The 16,491-nt window shown below is 43.5% G+C and overlaps 1 protein-coding gene across 1 annotated transcript; it reads right to left on the bottom strand.

Moving 5' to 3' along the window:
* Positions 1–1,054: 1,054 nt before the first annotated feature.
* On the bottom strand, positions 1,055–11,912 carry LOC146199159 (endochitinase-like). The gene is made up of 9 exons (XM_084594616.1): positions 11,724–11,912; positions 10,407–10,477; positions 9,429–9,629; positions 8,558–8,817; positions 8,223–8,323; positions 8,021–8,144; positions 7,174–7,362; positions 3,313–3,435; positions 1,055–1,472 (listed from the first exon to the last, which is right to left on the bottom strand). The coding sequence occupies exons 1-9, from the start codon at positions 11,807–11,809 to the stop codon at positions 1,317–1,319; spliced, it is 1,311 nt and encodes a 436-aa protein (XP_084450742.1). The 5' UTR covers positions 11,810–11,912; the 3' UTR covers positions 1,055–1,316.
* Positions 11,913–16,491: the final 4,579 nt, after the last annotated feature.

Raw genomic sequence — 16,491 nt, 5'->3', positions numbered from 1 at the left:
ATATAGCTTGGATGAAAGTTTACTAGCTATTGGTGTTTGTAACGTTATGAAGAAAAATAAGTTGCACTATCTACATCGTTCTGATTGGGCAACTCAGGTATGCTAAGAGGGAAATGAAGACACTGAACGGAGGATAAGTGAATGGGCGGGTACTGCATGACCATGCACAGTCGAGAGCACGTGTGTGGCCCGAACTCCTTGATCACGGGAGTGTATTGTCGCCACTTGCCGTTCACTTGTACAATGCAGACGTCCAGGCTGGGGTTTATTTGGTGTGCAGCTAACATATATGTAAAGCAAAAGCGATTCCTCACATGCAGGTAGTAAGTGGCAACTAAGGCAGGTAGTAAGTGGCAGCTAAGGTTTTAAATGCAATACCCTGCATAAGAGACAATCGACGCTCTTCGAAAGGTATCAGGACGAGATGGGTACTGACAAAGAAATGTTGCACACATAATTTGTGAAAACAAGCTCAGTTAGGTGTTACAGCAGACCGTACTTCATGTGACTGGCGGGCTGTCGCGGAAGGTGCATGGAATGAAACAGCTGAGGTGGCAGGCTCACCAGAAGTGTACAGTGAGCGAGAAACCGACTGAAGCTCACTGCTGGAAATTAAGGCATAATATAATATTTAAGAAAGAATGCTTCAATTAGCAGGCAAGTGAACCACGTGTATATATTGTAACTGTCTTGAAAGTCGGAGGCCTTGCGGTAGCAGGGATGTTTCACAAGTTATACACACTAGAATGTGCTGTGAATAGAGCATGAAGTTTTCAAAGCGCCTTGTTTGTATCACTGGATGAATAATCTGGCGCACCCTGTGACAGGATATCTGTAATAATTTGTTTCCAAAAGCATAATGGTTCCGGTCAGGAAAGAAGGTTTCATACCTTTGTACCGGCGTTTTATATTTCACGTGTTTGCATATTCAAAAACAAGGAATGTCACTATCAGTTGTCATGATGACATACAAAAATTGTATTCAAGCCTTTACACCCTTTATTCGAAAATATAGTGCGTATAAGTGTTGTAGCTAAAAATGAAACGAAGCCGACAGGACATGTGAAATATCTTTATTTTCGGGAAAAAGCTGTCGAAGTGCATCCAACGAGTGTGTATGGACAGTCTTCCTCTTAAAGTTCGCACGAGTGCACATTGTAAAAAACAACCTGAGCGAATTTGTACCCTACGCAGCTGTGACTGTAGCCACTGGTCACGGAACACCGCTGAAAAGTCATCTGCTTGGCGGCTAAAACGATGACCAGAGCTGTGAGCAATCCGCACACCACTTCTGCCTTTTACCCCGCGTCAGGTGCCTATCGCCGTTTCCTTCGCTCGGGCGCTGCCTCGGAAAGCTTTTGATAGATCACTTTGAGAAGGGGATGGTTGGTTCCGCATACACCGTTGAAGTCGTCCATGTCATTGTTGAATACCATGACACCAGCGTAGCCTTCTTTGATTATGAAGTCCACCTAATAGAGGACAGATTGCGTGATTTATTAAAAGCAACAGAAAATTTGTCTGAGTAGTACGGTCAATAGAATTAAAAAAAAAAGGCATATACAACGGCCAAGGATGAAAAAATGATTCAGTATCAGAATAACAAATTTGAAAGAAACTAAATTTTGTTATTCTAATTAGCAATTGCTTCTCAGATATCTCGCAGGTATCCGAACTTACTAGGAATGTGCGAATCTGATAGGAGCAGTGCACTTTCACTACAGAATCGAATACGATCGAGTAACGATAGCCTCGAGCCGAAAAGGAACGATCTGGATCAATAATAGCTAATTCTTCGAATAATCGCGCAATACTAGAAGTAATGTCAAACGTTGAAGTGCTGGTGCTACGGTGCGGCTCTAGCCTTTGGAGTTAGAGCTGTAACCATTAAGACAACAGTAATATTTACTGAGCGGCTGCAACACGAAATAAATATGGTAAGTCAGTCAAGTTTACGGTTATAATGACCTTTTCTTATTGGTGAGGAAAAATAAACAAGAAAATCAACCCCAGGCTATGAGACAGCTGATACCACATATGAGCCATGGCCTCCGAGATCAGACACCAATGAAAGGTTGTTAAACTTTCCCAAGGCTTGTCGCGGATCGTCCAGTTTTAAATTTATGCCAATTATTTTAACGTGTTTGAAAAGTTTGAATTCGAAACGTATTCGAAACATGCTCTATTTGGCTTGAATAATTTCCTAATACACCATTTGATTCGTTCGTATAATAGAATACGTGGGTATTTGATTTGCTATTTGAAAGTTTCGAACATACGTTTTACGCGTACATCATAATGATAGGTGCCTCATTAAGCTGTTTAGATCATTTATCTCTGACCCAGGGTACAAATTACGTTTCCTTTACTAAGAAATTACTGCGTTCAAAACACACCAATTTCATTCCAAAGGGGCTTTGTATAAGCTAGGAGAGGTCAAAAACCAAATTGAGATGTTGCCGCCATGCGTTCGGCATAAGTGTCGGAGCGTTCTGCGCGGATCTCTGAGGACAGGCTACGCTCTCATTCACTTTAAAACACGAATCACGGAGCCTGTTTCGGCGTAGACGTCAGGCGTCTGAACGTAGAGGCGGAAACATATGTGAAACCCGAATTTATCAGTGGCAAATTCGTTTTTCAACCCACGACAAGCAAACACATCCTGAAAGAAGTAGCTGAATCATTTGACCTCCTTCGACCGGCACGCCGTTATGAAATTAGATACTTTTGGCAGCCCTATTGTCTGCAATTAGCAATAAGTTAACATGTATCGTTTTCAGGTTCTATCAAGATAGAACGTTTTTATTTTCCAATGAGAAGAAGGAAACATTTTTGAAATTAACGACTTGGATTTGGTTGCTAGATGAAACGAACTCCGTGTTCGCTCGCATAATGTACAGTTGAGAGCGACCACATGTCTCATTTCTTATAGAAGAGAATTTCGGCGCGGGGCTTTTGAAAACTAATAATGGGCTGCCACCATGCGGTCAATTCAGAATCCGAATTAATTGTTAAAAAAAGTAATTTGATTGTTTAAATATAGGGCGAAAATATTGTGCAATCAAAAAAGCAATGCCCTAAATTTATTTATCAAACACGGGTTTAGGGGGACAGCCTTTCAAATTAGATCTACTTGCTGCTCAGTTGTCGAATTAGCTTTACCTTCGCAGTTTCTCATTAAATGACCTTTGTTGCGTTGACTGAAAAAAAAAAGTAATTGTTATTGTATTTCGTTTTCTTTGTTAGTCTATAGGCTATCAACGGAAGTAAAATAAGTAACGCATAATAATAAACTTCAAGTGAATTTCTTACCTTGATGCCCACACTCTCTTCGTCTTCGAAACCAACCCACTGGTCTTCGTAGTACATGTATGGGCACTTGGCCTCATTGTCGAATTCCCGCGTCGCAGTGCCATCTTCAATGTTTGTACATATCTGTCAAAGATAAAAAACCTTGGTAATTACGGAGGACGTAAAGGTATCAATGAGCACAATACAGCTGTAAAGCCAAGCTCCTAAATAATACATGCGGGCAAGTAAAGCTCATAAGTAAAAACACGGGAACATGGCTTCACAGTGTTTGTATACGTTGACGGCTACAGAGATAAGCGGAAAACACGTAGGCCTGGCGTCGTTAGTGCACTGCGCATCAATATCGAACCACTGAGCAAAATATTACGCAGTCCACAGAAGTGAACACAATAGTGTCAGTTAATTAAACAAGTGGCGTCCGACTCCAGCAGTTTTCGTTTCTGTCGCGTCTATCGCGACAGAGAAGTCCACGTCGAAGGTCTGGGTGTTTCTATGCAGGGCTAGACCAAAATATAGAGCTAGTACTCCCTTTGGTAAGCCTACTCTTTTCTATGGAGACAGTCGTGAGCAACTAAACTTCTCAAAGCATAAAAAGCTGAAACAGTAAACATGAAATGACCATAATAAACATTCCGTGCGTATTTAACGCTGTGCAATCACTAATGGCACCAAGGTGCGCACACTGAATGGCCCCAAATGTGTACAAGCTTTTGTAGTGCTGCTTTCCATTCCATATGAGAAGCTGACATCTAGCGATATGACTAGGCACCTTAACAGGAGTATGCGCCAAAGCAACAAACATTTAGTGCTTATGCAGTCCTGATATTTGCTATAAGGTTTACTGTTCGCCGCGCTTATAATTTGTCTAGTGTAAAGAAGACAAAGAACAGACAACGCTGCGGCATCGCCATTACCATCGCTTGTCTCCGGCGCCTATCTCTTGCGCCCATCTCTCTCACGCTGAAGCTGTGCCCTGCAGCTGGCAATTCGATCCTATTGTGCCCGAACTACTGGCAGCGCTAGACGTTCGACCAAACTATTAAATCCGCATTTCACTCCGCATCTCCACCAAGTGAAATGCGGATTTAATAGTTTGGTCGATCGTCTAGCGCCGGCAGTAGTTCGGGCACAACAGGATCGAATTGCCAGCTGCAGGGCACAGCTTCAGCGCGAGAGATGGGCGCCGGAGCCAAGGGATGGTGATGGCGATGCCGCAGCGTTGTCTGTTCTTTGTCTTCTTTACACTAGCTATTTGTGGTTCTAGTTCCAATGCTGTCTATAGCTACGAGCATGTTCAACATTATTAGTATATTCAAGAAACCTATAGCATTGCTGCCACCATATCGAAGAAATGATCTTATCGGTGACATCACAGCAATCTTCTCGGAGGAAGAAAATTATGTGTGCAGACAAAAGTAATTTGTAATGGAAATAACCCAACGGTAGCAGAATATATGTCTCGTTGAAATATATCGATAAAAAGTGTCCTGAAAATCAGTGTAATTCGCGGGAGGTAATGCGTCAGCATGTGTGCTGCGACTTTGAGAGTGATTCAGGCTGAAAGGAATTATTTGTACCAATGACAATTCAAGTTTAAGTTTGACAATGTCTCAATAAGCGTAGCCTTTAAATCTTCCAGGCTTTCGAACTTTGGCTAGCTTGTCCGAGTATCGACGTTCTTTGCGTTTGTAATTGGTCGCAAAAAACTGCACACATGTTAGAATCCGCATTTTTCACAAAATGTGGTGCGTTCTGGTAGTGGTTGCAAATTCATCTGCTACTGGTTGAAAACGTCCTTGTATGACGCAGCCATCTGCGAAATGGTGATGTGTTCTTGACAGCTGCCATTACCTGTCGCATACGCCTGTCACGAAAATGAACTGCGCATGGACCCCGAGATTAGCTTCGGCTGCGCTCATCGCGGAGGCCAGGAGCTGTGCATGCATATGTGGGGGCTGGTGGTTTGTTTACAACCAGGGGAGAAGCACGCATGCGCATACCGGCCTTGTGAAAAAGGCGGATTTGAGCTCGCACGTAAAGGTGATGGCGCGCTATTGCGGTTAGACTGCATCGTTTCGAGAGAGTAAAGTTGCTGAGGAAGCTATTCAATGCACCGTGCGAGAAGTTCTTTTTTTATCACGCGGGAAGAAAAGTTTCGGAAGTTGTCGAGAGCTTAAGACGTACAACATTTTACACAATATCAGTCAGCCGTATTTGACGGATGTCACATTGCTAACATTCTTTCATTGATTTTGAAGGCTTCAGTGTGCTGGAGCTAGATAGTTGCTGGATCCCCAATTTTGACGAGTTCACAGTATATTTCAATAGCTTCCGTAAAGCATTTTCTTACTGGCCGTGTGTGAAGGCCTACGTGAAGCACTGCCATCTTGATTATATACTAAGAAGACCTAACGTCTTTACAAGGTAACATAGAATATAAAGTCTTCGTTTTTTTTCGGAAGACCTTATGCCGAAAGGGCTAAGCGGAAAATACTTAAGAATTCCCCAATTGGAGGACGTTTCAAAAGAACACTGCGTCCCAGCTGTCCGAGAAAACACACTCAATGGTTCCATCCTTTTTACGCAAAAAACATTGGCAACTTAAAAGGAAAAAAAGTCTTTTCAGCTGCAACCACAATTTAAACGGCAAAGTCCCGCTATATAGACGGAAAAAGAATGTTTTGTCTGGAGAAGTAATGCCTGTTTCCTTAGCTGTCTATTTTGAACATGGCCTGCACTGCACTATTCTATATTTTTGAGCGCATTAAACAAAAAAAGCAGAGACGGTTGAGATCCACATTAGCCGGAAGCGAAGCTGATGTGTTCACGTCGCCGTGGCGTCCAATCCCACTTTCAACTAGAAGCAAATTCTTTTGCTGCTCAAACTCTTTCGGAGCCATTGCACACCGAGATGCTGAAGCCGGGTTTTTTTTCGCATCGCCATCCTAACGCTAATTCATTATTAACTGTAATCTCAAGACTGGGACAGACTATGACAATTCGTTAAGGAACCTGCCTATGCATCTCAAGACACCTTGAGTTGAAGCACACTTATTTTATATGCGGTATTTAGTTACTTTTTTTCCTTTGCCCGTATAATACGTTTATGGTCTATGACGGTGTCCTTTCTTTTTTTGTGCGGGTGTAATGCGTGTTTAAACCTTTTGTGCACCGTTGAGTGTAAAATGTATTCCTTGCATGATGCCATACAATACTGTTCAATACCGAACACGCGCATAGTAAGTGAAAACCAAACTTAATCGTAACACATTTTGTAGCAAAGGTCAAACTCTTTTATCATATTTGCTCTTTCGGGTTAGGCGTTTGAAGCGACTTTGCTAAGGATGGCACAAGAGTAGTAAGATTCTACTTGTGTTGGCACTATTCATTTGGTTATCATTCAGCTAAAGATGCTTCTAGAGCATCAAAGTTTGCGACACTAGGCGCACTGCAAAGGTCATGAGAAGGTCATTAGTGAATCGACAGATACATACAGAGGAAGAAAGAAGGCAGGGATATTAACCAGAAAGTCTTACGGTTGGCTACCCGGCACTGGGAAATAGGTATGAAAGGATTAAACAGGGAAGGATGAAAGGGCTGAGGAGAAAATATATTGTGTGCTGTGCCATTCACTGCGTGTCTCATGCCTCGTCAATGATAAGTCTTAACGAAGTAGTCCGGTATAAAAACGTTAGCCAATATTTGATGAATTTGCCACGTTGTTTCCCCAAATAAATGTCGACTCGACAGGAGTACCTAAAAAGACTTGGCACTGGATTCAGTATCACTTTTGTTTAACCTTCACGAAATAAGAGTTGAGAGATGAAGCATCACTGATATGCAAAGTTATAGTGCCGTTACCTCGTAGTAGGCTAAGATCTCTGTGCTGCCGATGAAAGGTCCGGGCGCCGCTGGCACGTCCTTTATGGGGGCACCTACGTTGTGTTTGTCCTTGTCGGCTAGAACGTAGCTGCGCCCGAAAAATGGGATACCCAAGACGAGCTTCTTCTTGGGAGCCCCCAACTCGACGAGACGCTTCAGTCCTTGAGCCTGAGTGATGAAGCAGGAAAAACAGACATTTATCAATCGCCACCAGACTAGCATATTGGCAGCATATGTTTTATGTCGCCTAGCATATTTTCAGTTCACCCATTGCTCCAAGCAGTCCAAAAAGTCCGAAGCCAAGCAGTCGTTACGTATTGAGAGTTCTTACTGAATAACTTTGCCCAATCAGTTTCTCGGACGTCTTGCGGATTGATCATCAAGGTACATGATATGCTAATTGTTTTTATATCATCGAAGAAAAGAAGCGTCCTTGAGACTATTGAAGCAGGAGGTTCGTTAACTGTCATGAATAAGAATATTTTAACTTGCTCAGCTGACACGCACACGCACGCACGCATACGCACACGCGCAGACATACCAGACTAATTAAAACATGCAAAAAATTGTTCAATGATTCACTCAATGTTGCCCCATACCTGCTGGATTTCTTTTCTAAACAACTTCGATTGAGGTAATGATAATAAAATAACTGGTAACACTAGCCACAAGGTGTAAGTTACCGGAGTAACATGCAAATAGTTGCAGATGTACTGCAGCAAAAAATTTATATTTTATCGTATTTCATTACGTGGTTAGCTTCGCTGAAAGAAAAGAGCGAAATGAAATGGCCTCAAAAGTTGCAAGCGCAGAGTTGGAAACATACCACGTTCAAATTCCGCGTATCGCCTGTCTCGAAAGATCTGGCGTACAGTGGGCTGTGGACGTCTGCAATGCCAGTCCAGCGTCCTCGCAGGTCAAAGCCGATCACGTTGAGCCAGTCAACGTACCTGGGCAACGGCGGGTGGGAACATCGTAATCAGTGCTCGCTCTGAAGCATTTATAACTGCTTGCGCCGCGAGACTCACTTTGCCATTTCTCTGACGTTGTATCCGTTATCAAGGTAATATGGCGTAATGGGAACTGTTGCAGTTACAATGAGACCCTTCCTCCTCAGCTTGCATAGGCTCTAGAAAAAAAAAAAACAATTGCATGTTAATGTGACTGTACGGAGGAAAGTAAAGTTAATACACCAAGTAAATAAACTCGACCATCAAGCACACGTGAGGGGCATCCAAAGCAGTTCAATTAAAGCACTGCAATGTTTGTAATTAGAAACGCGAGTCAATCACTTGCGTTCTACGCGAGAAGTGCCAAACCAAAGCTGCTTAGAGAACATGCCGCAGAGATCAGCGGAGCTCACCTTCAGGAACAAGACATAGTTTTGCTTATCCTCTGGAATTCCATTTTTGTCAGGGCTTGCAGGGAACCTCCAATCAATGTCGACTCCGTCAAACTCGTTCTCTTGAAGGAACTTCAAAAGATTTCGGGTAAAGTTGCATCTTCTTTGGCGGTCGGCTGCCACGTACGAGAAAGCCTCGCCGCCATGATCCCAACCTCCGAGAGAGATCAGTGTCTTCACGAAGAGGTGCTTCTTTTTGATTCCCGTGAAGTCCTTGTAATCTGCGGATTCAAGAGCATATAAGGAATTAGTTTGTGTGAACCATAACGCGAGCCAGGTTAAAGGAATCTGGTTTCGCTAACAGCGGGTAATGAGCCACTGACATGCAGAGCTTCGCCACTGTCTGCTATCTCTGCAGCTGGCTGAAGTTATCAAATATGTTTGTCATGCATGGCGGAGCGGCGCAACTTTCTGAACAGTTTTTGTATATACAGGTGCTGTAACCACTTCGTTTGAAAGTGCATGATAGGTTTTCCATAATACAATCCCTCATGCTGAAGAAATCTTAATATCCTTGTCGCTTCATTGTTTACTCCCACTTCTCTATGAAGGAAACGAGGACTTTTTGTTCATGCTGCTTTCTTCCAGTCTTATTTTAAAGCACCTCGCAGCAAGAGCATGCACATTATCACCGGTTCTTTGTATTGATGTCGCATGCCTCCTGTAAATTTTTCTTTGGATATGATTAGGATGGTAGGCGTTAACTCCAAATTGCGACCTTTTAAAAGAAAAAGAAAACTGAAGAATTAATCTTCCTCGCCGAGTGACCAAGCGCCATCAAGGCTGCTGCCGGGAACCCGCATGTGACGTCACTGAGAGTGCGTCTGCTCACGTGAGTTGTTTTGATAGGCCGGTATGAGGTCCTTGACTCCTAGCGTGTCCTTGTCCACGCCGGCGTAGTTGAGATTCACGTGTGTGCACAGGTCTCCCGGAATGTCCCGGATGCGGTAGTTCATCGGGCTGTAACGGTCCGCCGCCCAGCCGTGGTAGTAGCACACCACCGGACTGCCGCCATTTCTGATGAAGTCATCATCTACAATGACACGAGACGACCATTCTTGAAATGATAATGAGAAAACATGCAGTTCATGAGCATGGCTGATAATTTTTTTATTCTTGGAATTTATCACCAGCATGGCTAACGACTAAGGACGAGGGCCTCTTCCATGTTTCTCCAATTAAAGCAGTGCTGTGGAAGCTGCGGCCTTATTCAGCAAACTTGCTAATATCATCTGACACCTAACTTTTTGCCACTAATACCAGCGACGTAGGAAGTCAGGAGACGGCTGAATCATGCCGGATAATAGCCTATTTGATAAGTAATATTTCAACTATGTACAGTTACAGATGCAGAGCTAAAGCACGAACAGAAGGCGATGGCCAATTGTTCTAGTAATGTTTTTACATTAAAAAATACTGTCGGAACACTAAAGTTCATGTTTCAGTTGTACGTTATTCGTTTTATTTCGTTTATTAACTTTCACATTTATTTCGCTACATACGTTTCCCGAACATGAACCCTGTTAGGAGGTTTCCCTGGTTTTAGGGGTGCGAATGAAACAGGTATTTAAATGTTATTTCAGCTCCGCTGATATAGCGGTGATCACTTCATGCATATTAGCCTACGGTATTGTAAACAATCTCCGCGAGCAACAGGGGAATATTGCACGTGAGCGGTTAGCATGGCGTCTTGCCACTGATATAAACTACTAGATATCAAGAAAACGACAATGAAAACTGTACTTTGCTCCTCAATGCCGTTAGCTTTTGGTTTTGCAGACGAGAAATTTTTTGACGTGGAATGGTTTACCTGTGCGTACATGTGGAGCAATGTGAACCAGGAGGAACCCACTCAAGAAAACGTAGAGCATTGTGTAGTTTCTGAAAGTGGAAATTAAAGCAGTGAAGTTAGGAGCATAATAATATAATTTAATATATATATATATATATATATATATATATATATATATATATATATACACATGAGGCATTATTACCCGAGCCTCAACAAATAAACCTTAGACCTTATTCTAAACCTTAAAGGCGCACAAATAAACACGCAAAACACAATATGTTTGGTTATTATCTCAGTTTCTTACCCTGAAGGGTCTTTTAGGCATTTCGGGTGGGAAGGGAGGTGATGTGCAGGCGACAAGGTTAATGTAAACAAAGGAATGTCAAACCTGCTGCAGCATGATAGCGATTACTTGAAGGTAACGTATAACGTTGCCTCGCGGTTTAATGCAAATGCGGATACGCTGTTCGCAATTCCTTGAATAAAGAATGTTGTGTTTGTAAATTGAAAGAAAATATTTCCTGCGCTTCCACTCGTTAGCTTAGGTTCTAACTTTTTTTTTTTTATTAAAATCGAATCATGCAAACGCGTGTTCCGCACTTTTATTTATGAATGCCGCATAGCTTTTCAGGCTGCAAGAAATCGCTTTACGAAAAGTTTCCAAAAGTGAAAAGCGAAGTAGTAGTCCGCTCGGGACATTTGACCTCAAATGTTGTCTTTCTGCTGTTTTGTTCCGGCGCATTTGTGCAAAAAAGATGTCGAACGACCTTGCTGCGCAATGCGCCATAAGAAATCTTTGATACAATGACAGATCAGATTTTTGCGCCAACCTGTAGTGGTAACTGCAGTTAATCTACTGATGTAAAAAAAAAAAAAAAAGAACACGAATACAATAACTTTGTTGACATGCAGAATACTGAAATATAAATAAGGTCTAGCAGTGGAAGTGCAATATACACGACAAAAAAAAAAAAGTACGCACTGAAGGCCGCGCAAATTGCATGTTTTGTTTTTTTAGTCCTATTGCCGGGTGTTGAACAATACTTCAATGTTGCAATGAAGCGCTCATTCAAGTGCCGATCAGCGTGACAAGCACGAAGGCTTTAACGGTAGAAATTACCGGCTGACGGAAAGCGCTACACTTCTTTTATTTTTATTTTATTGCCGCCCGCGTCATGTTTGCTTGAGCCCATTTACCCAACGCAGCCGTCAATGTGAACGAAGGTAACCCGCCAAACCCACACACAGAAGAAACTTCGCGCCCTTTGTTAAACGTCTCGCGGCGCGTTGGACATGACGAGCAAGCACAAGAGAGCGATGCGTTCTACTCACCGAGCAAACTGCCTCTGACACGTTGGAGCGTCCGACGACCTTCGCTGGCGGCGGCGAGGAGAGATTGCAAAACTAGGCGCGTCCATTTTGTTGCTCTAGCCACGCGAAAGACGGGGCGGAAACAACTGCTATCCGCGACGAAGGATTTCCTCCCCAGACAAACCTGCGCTCGAGTTTCTATCGACAGGCGCAGTCTAACAAAGGCCGCCAGTCGTGACTTCTGCGCGGACAGTTTCCCTCATGTGAGTTAGGCTCATATGGTAGAGGGCGGGGTTTCCTAGTTAAAACCGGACGTGGCTGCGTGACTGCGCAGTGCCTTCTCTTCCTTTCCGTTAGCTCTCGTCTCTGGCCATAGAGAAGATGTCACACGTGGCTAGCACAAAAAGCGCAGCTTGCTTCACAGTCTCTGTCCTTCTCTCCTCCCTCATTTGTTCACTTTCCTCCCCCCTGAGCAGGATCAAGCCGCGTGCGTTCCCTCAAGGCTACACGCGTAAGATCGGGGACGCCCCGGCGGGGCGAAACGTGCGGCATTTTTCTTTAATCGGGGAGACTGCGCCGAGTGGACGCATCTGTGTGCGCACAGGAACGCAATAACCAGCTGACCGTGTAAGAAGCGGTCAACTTCGAGAAGGTCGTGGCGACGCGGCGGCGCTCGTAGGAGTTTGCTTTCTGCGTGCATCTGTGCAACCGGTAATTGTGGGCTGTGACCAAAGCACCAAAGGGTCTAGGACTTCTGCTTGCCTTGGTGGTGTTGCATTTCTCGAAAGCGATAGTTGGTACGAGCGCACTGTAGATGACGTCAGTAAATGGCGGACAGATCCACTCTAGGAGCAGCGAACTCAAGGGGCAGAGAGGTAAAAGTGTCATCAACCCGAGCTCAGGCGCATTGTTTGGTTCAGGGCCAGACAATAGATTGTATTGGCGCTGAAGTTAGCAGCCAAACCCGGATTTGAGGCAATGGGAGCTCTTTATGTTTTCAGTGAGAACGAACAGCAATGGCCGTTAATGTTGCACTGGACCATGTATAGTTGCTGCGATACGAGCATTTCCCTGCACAAATGGTCGCAAGATGTTTATGGTGCTCTTAATGACCTGTTTTGGCGCGAAGTCGTCGTAAATCTTCCGCGTTGCCTGGCGTGGGTCATGCCATTGCGAGTGTGAATGCAATCTATATTTAGCCCCTAGACAGCGTTGTCATTTTCCCGAAGGCGGATGTTTCGAAAGTCCAAAAGACATCCTGCTTTGATCCTGCGGCCGCAGGTGAAAAGTTGTTGACGAGCTCATAAAAGTCCGTCATAGACCAAATATACTTTGTTGCGTGGAAAAGAACATTGTTAGCGTTTCAAGCCACTTCTTCGCGCAGTCCCAAGCTGCTCCTTTCGCGAATCGCATTATTACAACCAGTGGATCATGTCGAAAAATTCAACTTTGTATCTCTTCATTCGTGGATGAGGGTCGGGTTCTCCGCCTCTTGCAGTGCATTCTGCCCAGTCTTGTCGACTATGACGCTTATGATGGGTTGCTTTGAGTAGCACGTATACCTGAAACGCCGCTCTGATCGTTGTCGAACTCTATAACTCCATAATATATCTCTTGCATAATTAACTCCATTTGCCGCGAGGCAAGAGCGAGGACTCCATTAGATCGGCGCCCAGTCCGCTAAAGTAACAGGCTCTTTAGCATAAAGTCATCCCATTGTCAGTAGCCGTTAAGAACTTTTGCAGGGAGCGATTTTATTATGATTCCCTTCCCGATTTATGGTTTATGTTTGTATATAGCTGGTGAGTTCCTCCTCAATTATTAGATTAGGTTACACAGACTGCTTATCAAATTCTAGGCCTCTATGTCACAGGTGGTTGCGGTAATTCGTGTGAAGACTGCAAAATGAATGTTGGAAGCAAACATTGCAAAACATGCTATTTATGTTTATACCTTCCACTTAATGTTGTGAGTACATCGGATCACATTAAAGTGTTTGAGTATAAGGTCGAGTTTTAATCTCGGAATTTCACGGGAACCCGTCTTTTCTTAATGGTAAATCATCGGCAGAAAGAAGTATAAATCAAAGCTCCCCCTCCTTTGAGAGCCTTGTTAACATTGAAAGCAAAACGAGGTTTCGCCGGCTTTGAGCACGGCGCGTGATGGAACAGTCGTGTACTGTAGCTCCGGTACCACAGTTTCGTCTTTGCGATAGGGCTGTGTTGTCGTCTATATAAGCAATGTTCAAAATAGAGCCGTGAAGGTTTTTTCTTCTTTTTTTTTGCAAGCACAAGTGTCTGCACATAGTAGATATTGCAGCTTGCGGATATCGAGTGTTATCTTGAGTGCTTTCGAGGCCACTCGTCGATTCTTGTATGTCTGCTGTTTCCGGTACCTTCTTTCAAAGTTTTCTGACTCACCGATAAACAAATCTGTACATTCGGCTCATCGTAGAATAGATAGCACCCATAAAAATTTCGCTTTGGTTAGCTTGCCTTTAGTTTGGTTTGATTTGTAGGGGTAAACGTTCCAAACCAACTATGAGTACAATGGGCGCCGTAAAGGGGGCATAATTTCACGGCAAGATCCACAAGCAAAATTAAAAACAGGGAGTATGCATCTAACGAGACCGTGTTTTTTCCGGTGCCAATTTCAAATCTTGATACGTTTTTGAAGAAGTAGTATGTGTTTCGCGTGTGCGCACTGTAGGGCTCTCGCCGGCGAGTGGTGGAGTAACTAGGTGCTGAAACGTGAATAAGATGTGAAGGGGAGAATGCGTGGAATCTATCGGAGTGCGCAAAGGGACCTCAACCTTGTGGATTTTCGGAAATTCATAGATTACAGGGGAAGAACGATTGTGTCCTTGAACATAGTAATACCACTATTTATGCTTTAAGGAAACTGTCTGGAAGAGTCAATCAGCAAGTTTTGCCGTCTTGTCTCAACAATGGCTACCGGATCTCAAACGATTTGACCGCAAACGCCATCATCTTCCAGTAAGACCACGGCATTTTTTTTTCCGCGCCAGCGCTTACGTAAAAACACATTAGCCTTACTTTTAGCTGTCGGCAAATTAACGATATCAAGACAGTAAACAGGTTGTTAACGGACTATTTCCTGGGACAGAAGCCAGAAACTGAGGACTGCGCGCGTAACTTGGAAAGGACGCTGATACTGAGCGTGCGGGCTTCGTCTAGACTAGACAGGTATACCTGGTGCATAGCATAGTTCTCAGGTCAGCTTTTCCTGAGTCGTCGTGGGGATCATTATCAAAATATAGGTCATTGCATAAGATCGAGTGGTTAGCCTTGCCCTGCTTATAAGACGACAGATAGTGTACATACACTTTCAGGGCATTCGGGGACACGATTATATGACATGGTTATAAATGTTGCCAGATTGCTCTCGCTGAAAGCTCGTGCTAGCGTGGTAGAAGGCCAGCCTGAAAATTCCCGAGGCTCAGTTTGCCGGGAGCAAGCTTGTTCAGGACTGTTTAATTCTAACCGAGGTCGACTAAAAAAACTCCTTCCAAAGTCTTTTAACATTTAGTTTGTACTCGGTAATTCTGACCTTCAATAGCAACTGCATGCGTTCGTGGCTACACTTAGTTAACATTTCGAGGATACAGACCTGAGAAGCAGTAATTAGCGATGATCGAAACCTTCAGTTTGGAAGATAAGGTTGAAATTGAATCCCTGTTACTGTTGCTTTTTTTTTTTTCATTTTGAATTCAGCTTTTTCAGTGCTTCTTACTGTTGTATTTTTCCATTGTTAATTTGCATCTTTGAGTGGAGAAAACACTTTCATCTGTACCGCGCTGATTCCCCTGTGTACAAATTGTATGGGGCTCTGAACCTGGTCAGGTGCAAGTACGCACCTTTTGTTCGGGGTCCTTTAGTTTCTGTATAAGGAAACTAAGAATAAACTTCAACTCCAACTTCAAATTTAAATGTCCCTTAAATGCAGCAATTGAGTCTTCAGCGAAACATACCGACGTGTCTCCCGGATGTCGAGGTGACGGTTCTATAGACTGGAAAAAAAAAAATATATATATATATATATATATATATATATATATATATATATATATATATATATATATATATATATATATATATATATTGTCTAATTACTGTCTAATATATATATATATTAGACAGTTAGATCGTATCTTCTGTGCTCAGGATTTTACATGAAAATAACGATTACTTCATCGAGAATGTTCAGCGCCTTGTAATCGACGCTGTGCTTTCATTGTTTCACTGGATCACAAACCGCCTTTTACAGACGGAACGTTAGACCTTGCCGTGGATGTGTGAACCACTGTACTTGAAACGGACGCACGTTGCCAGATCAGCATCCAGAGAGTTCTCGGTTTCTGTCTCACACACACACCCCTCCCCGGTGACTCAGTGGTTGCGGCACACGACCGCTGAACCCAAAGACGCGGGATCAAATCGGATGGCGGCGGTCGCTTTTCGATAGAGGCGAAAATGAATGCGTAACGTGCGATGCCAGTGCACGTTAAATAACCCTAGGTTATCGAAAATTCAGGAGCACTCCGCTAACGAATACGCGTGGCGAGAAAAGGGGTGGTGGGAAGAATGGGCTTCCTGAGAACAATATCTCGATTTTGAAGTGAAGCAGAGGCTACATGATGCACGCGGAGCCATGAAGGTATAAACTTCCATCTTGCGCGTTCAAACTCAAAATTTTAAGTTGAGCAGTAAAGAAAAAGTTCGCATGGAAGGACTGCGTCCTCTACTTTTGTATCCTTGATACTGGCACA

The sequence above is a fragment of the Amblyomma maculatum genome, chromosome 2 (assembly GCF_055883805.1).
Source record: "Amblyomma maculatum isolate TAMU_Amacu chromosome 2, ASM5588380v1, whole genome shotgun sequence".
Taxonomy (NCBI): domain Eukaryota; kingdom Metazoa; phylum Arthropoda; class Arachnida; order Ixodida; family Ixodidae; genus Amblyomma; species Amblyomma maculatum.
Note: the sequence above shows the minus strand (reverse complement) of the source record. Positions and strands in the feature narration are given on the sequence as shown.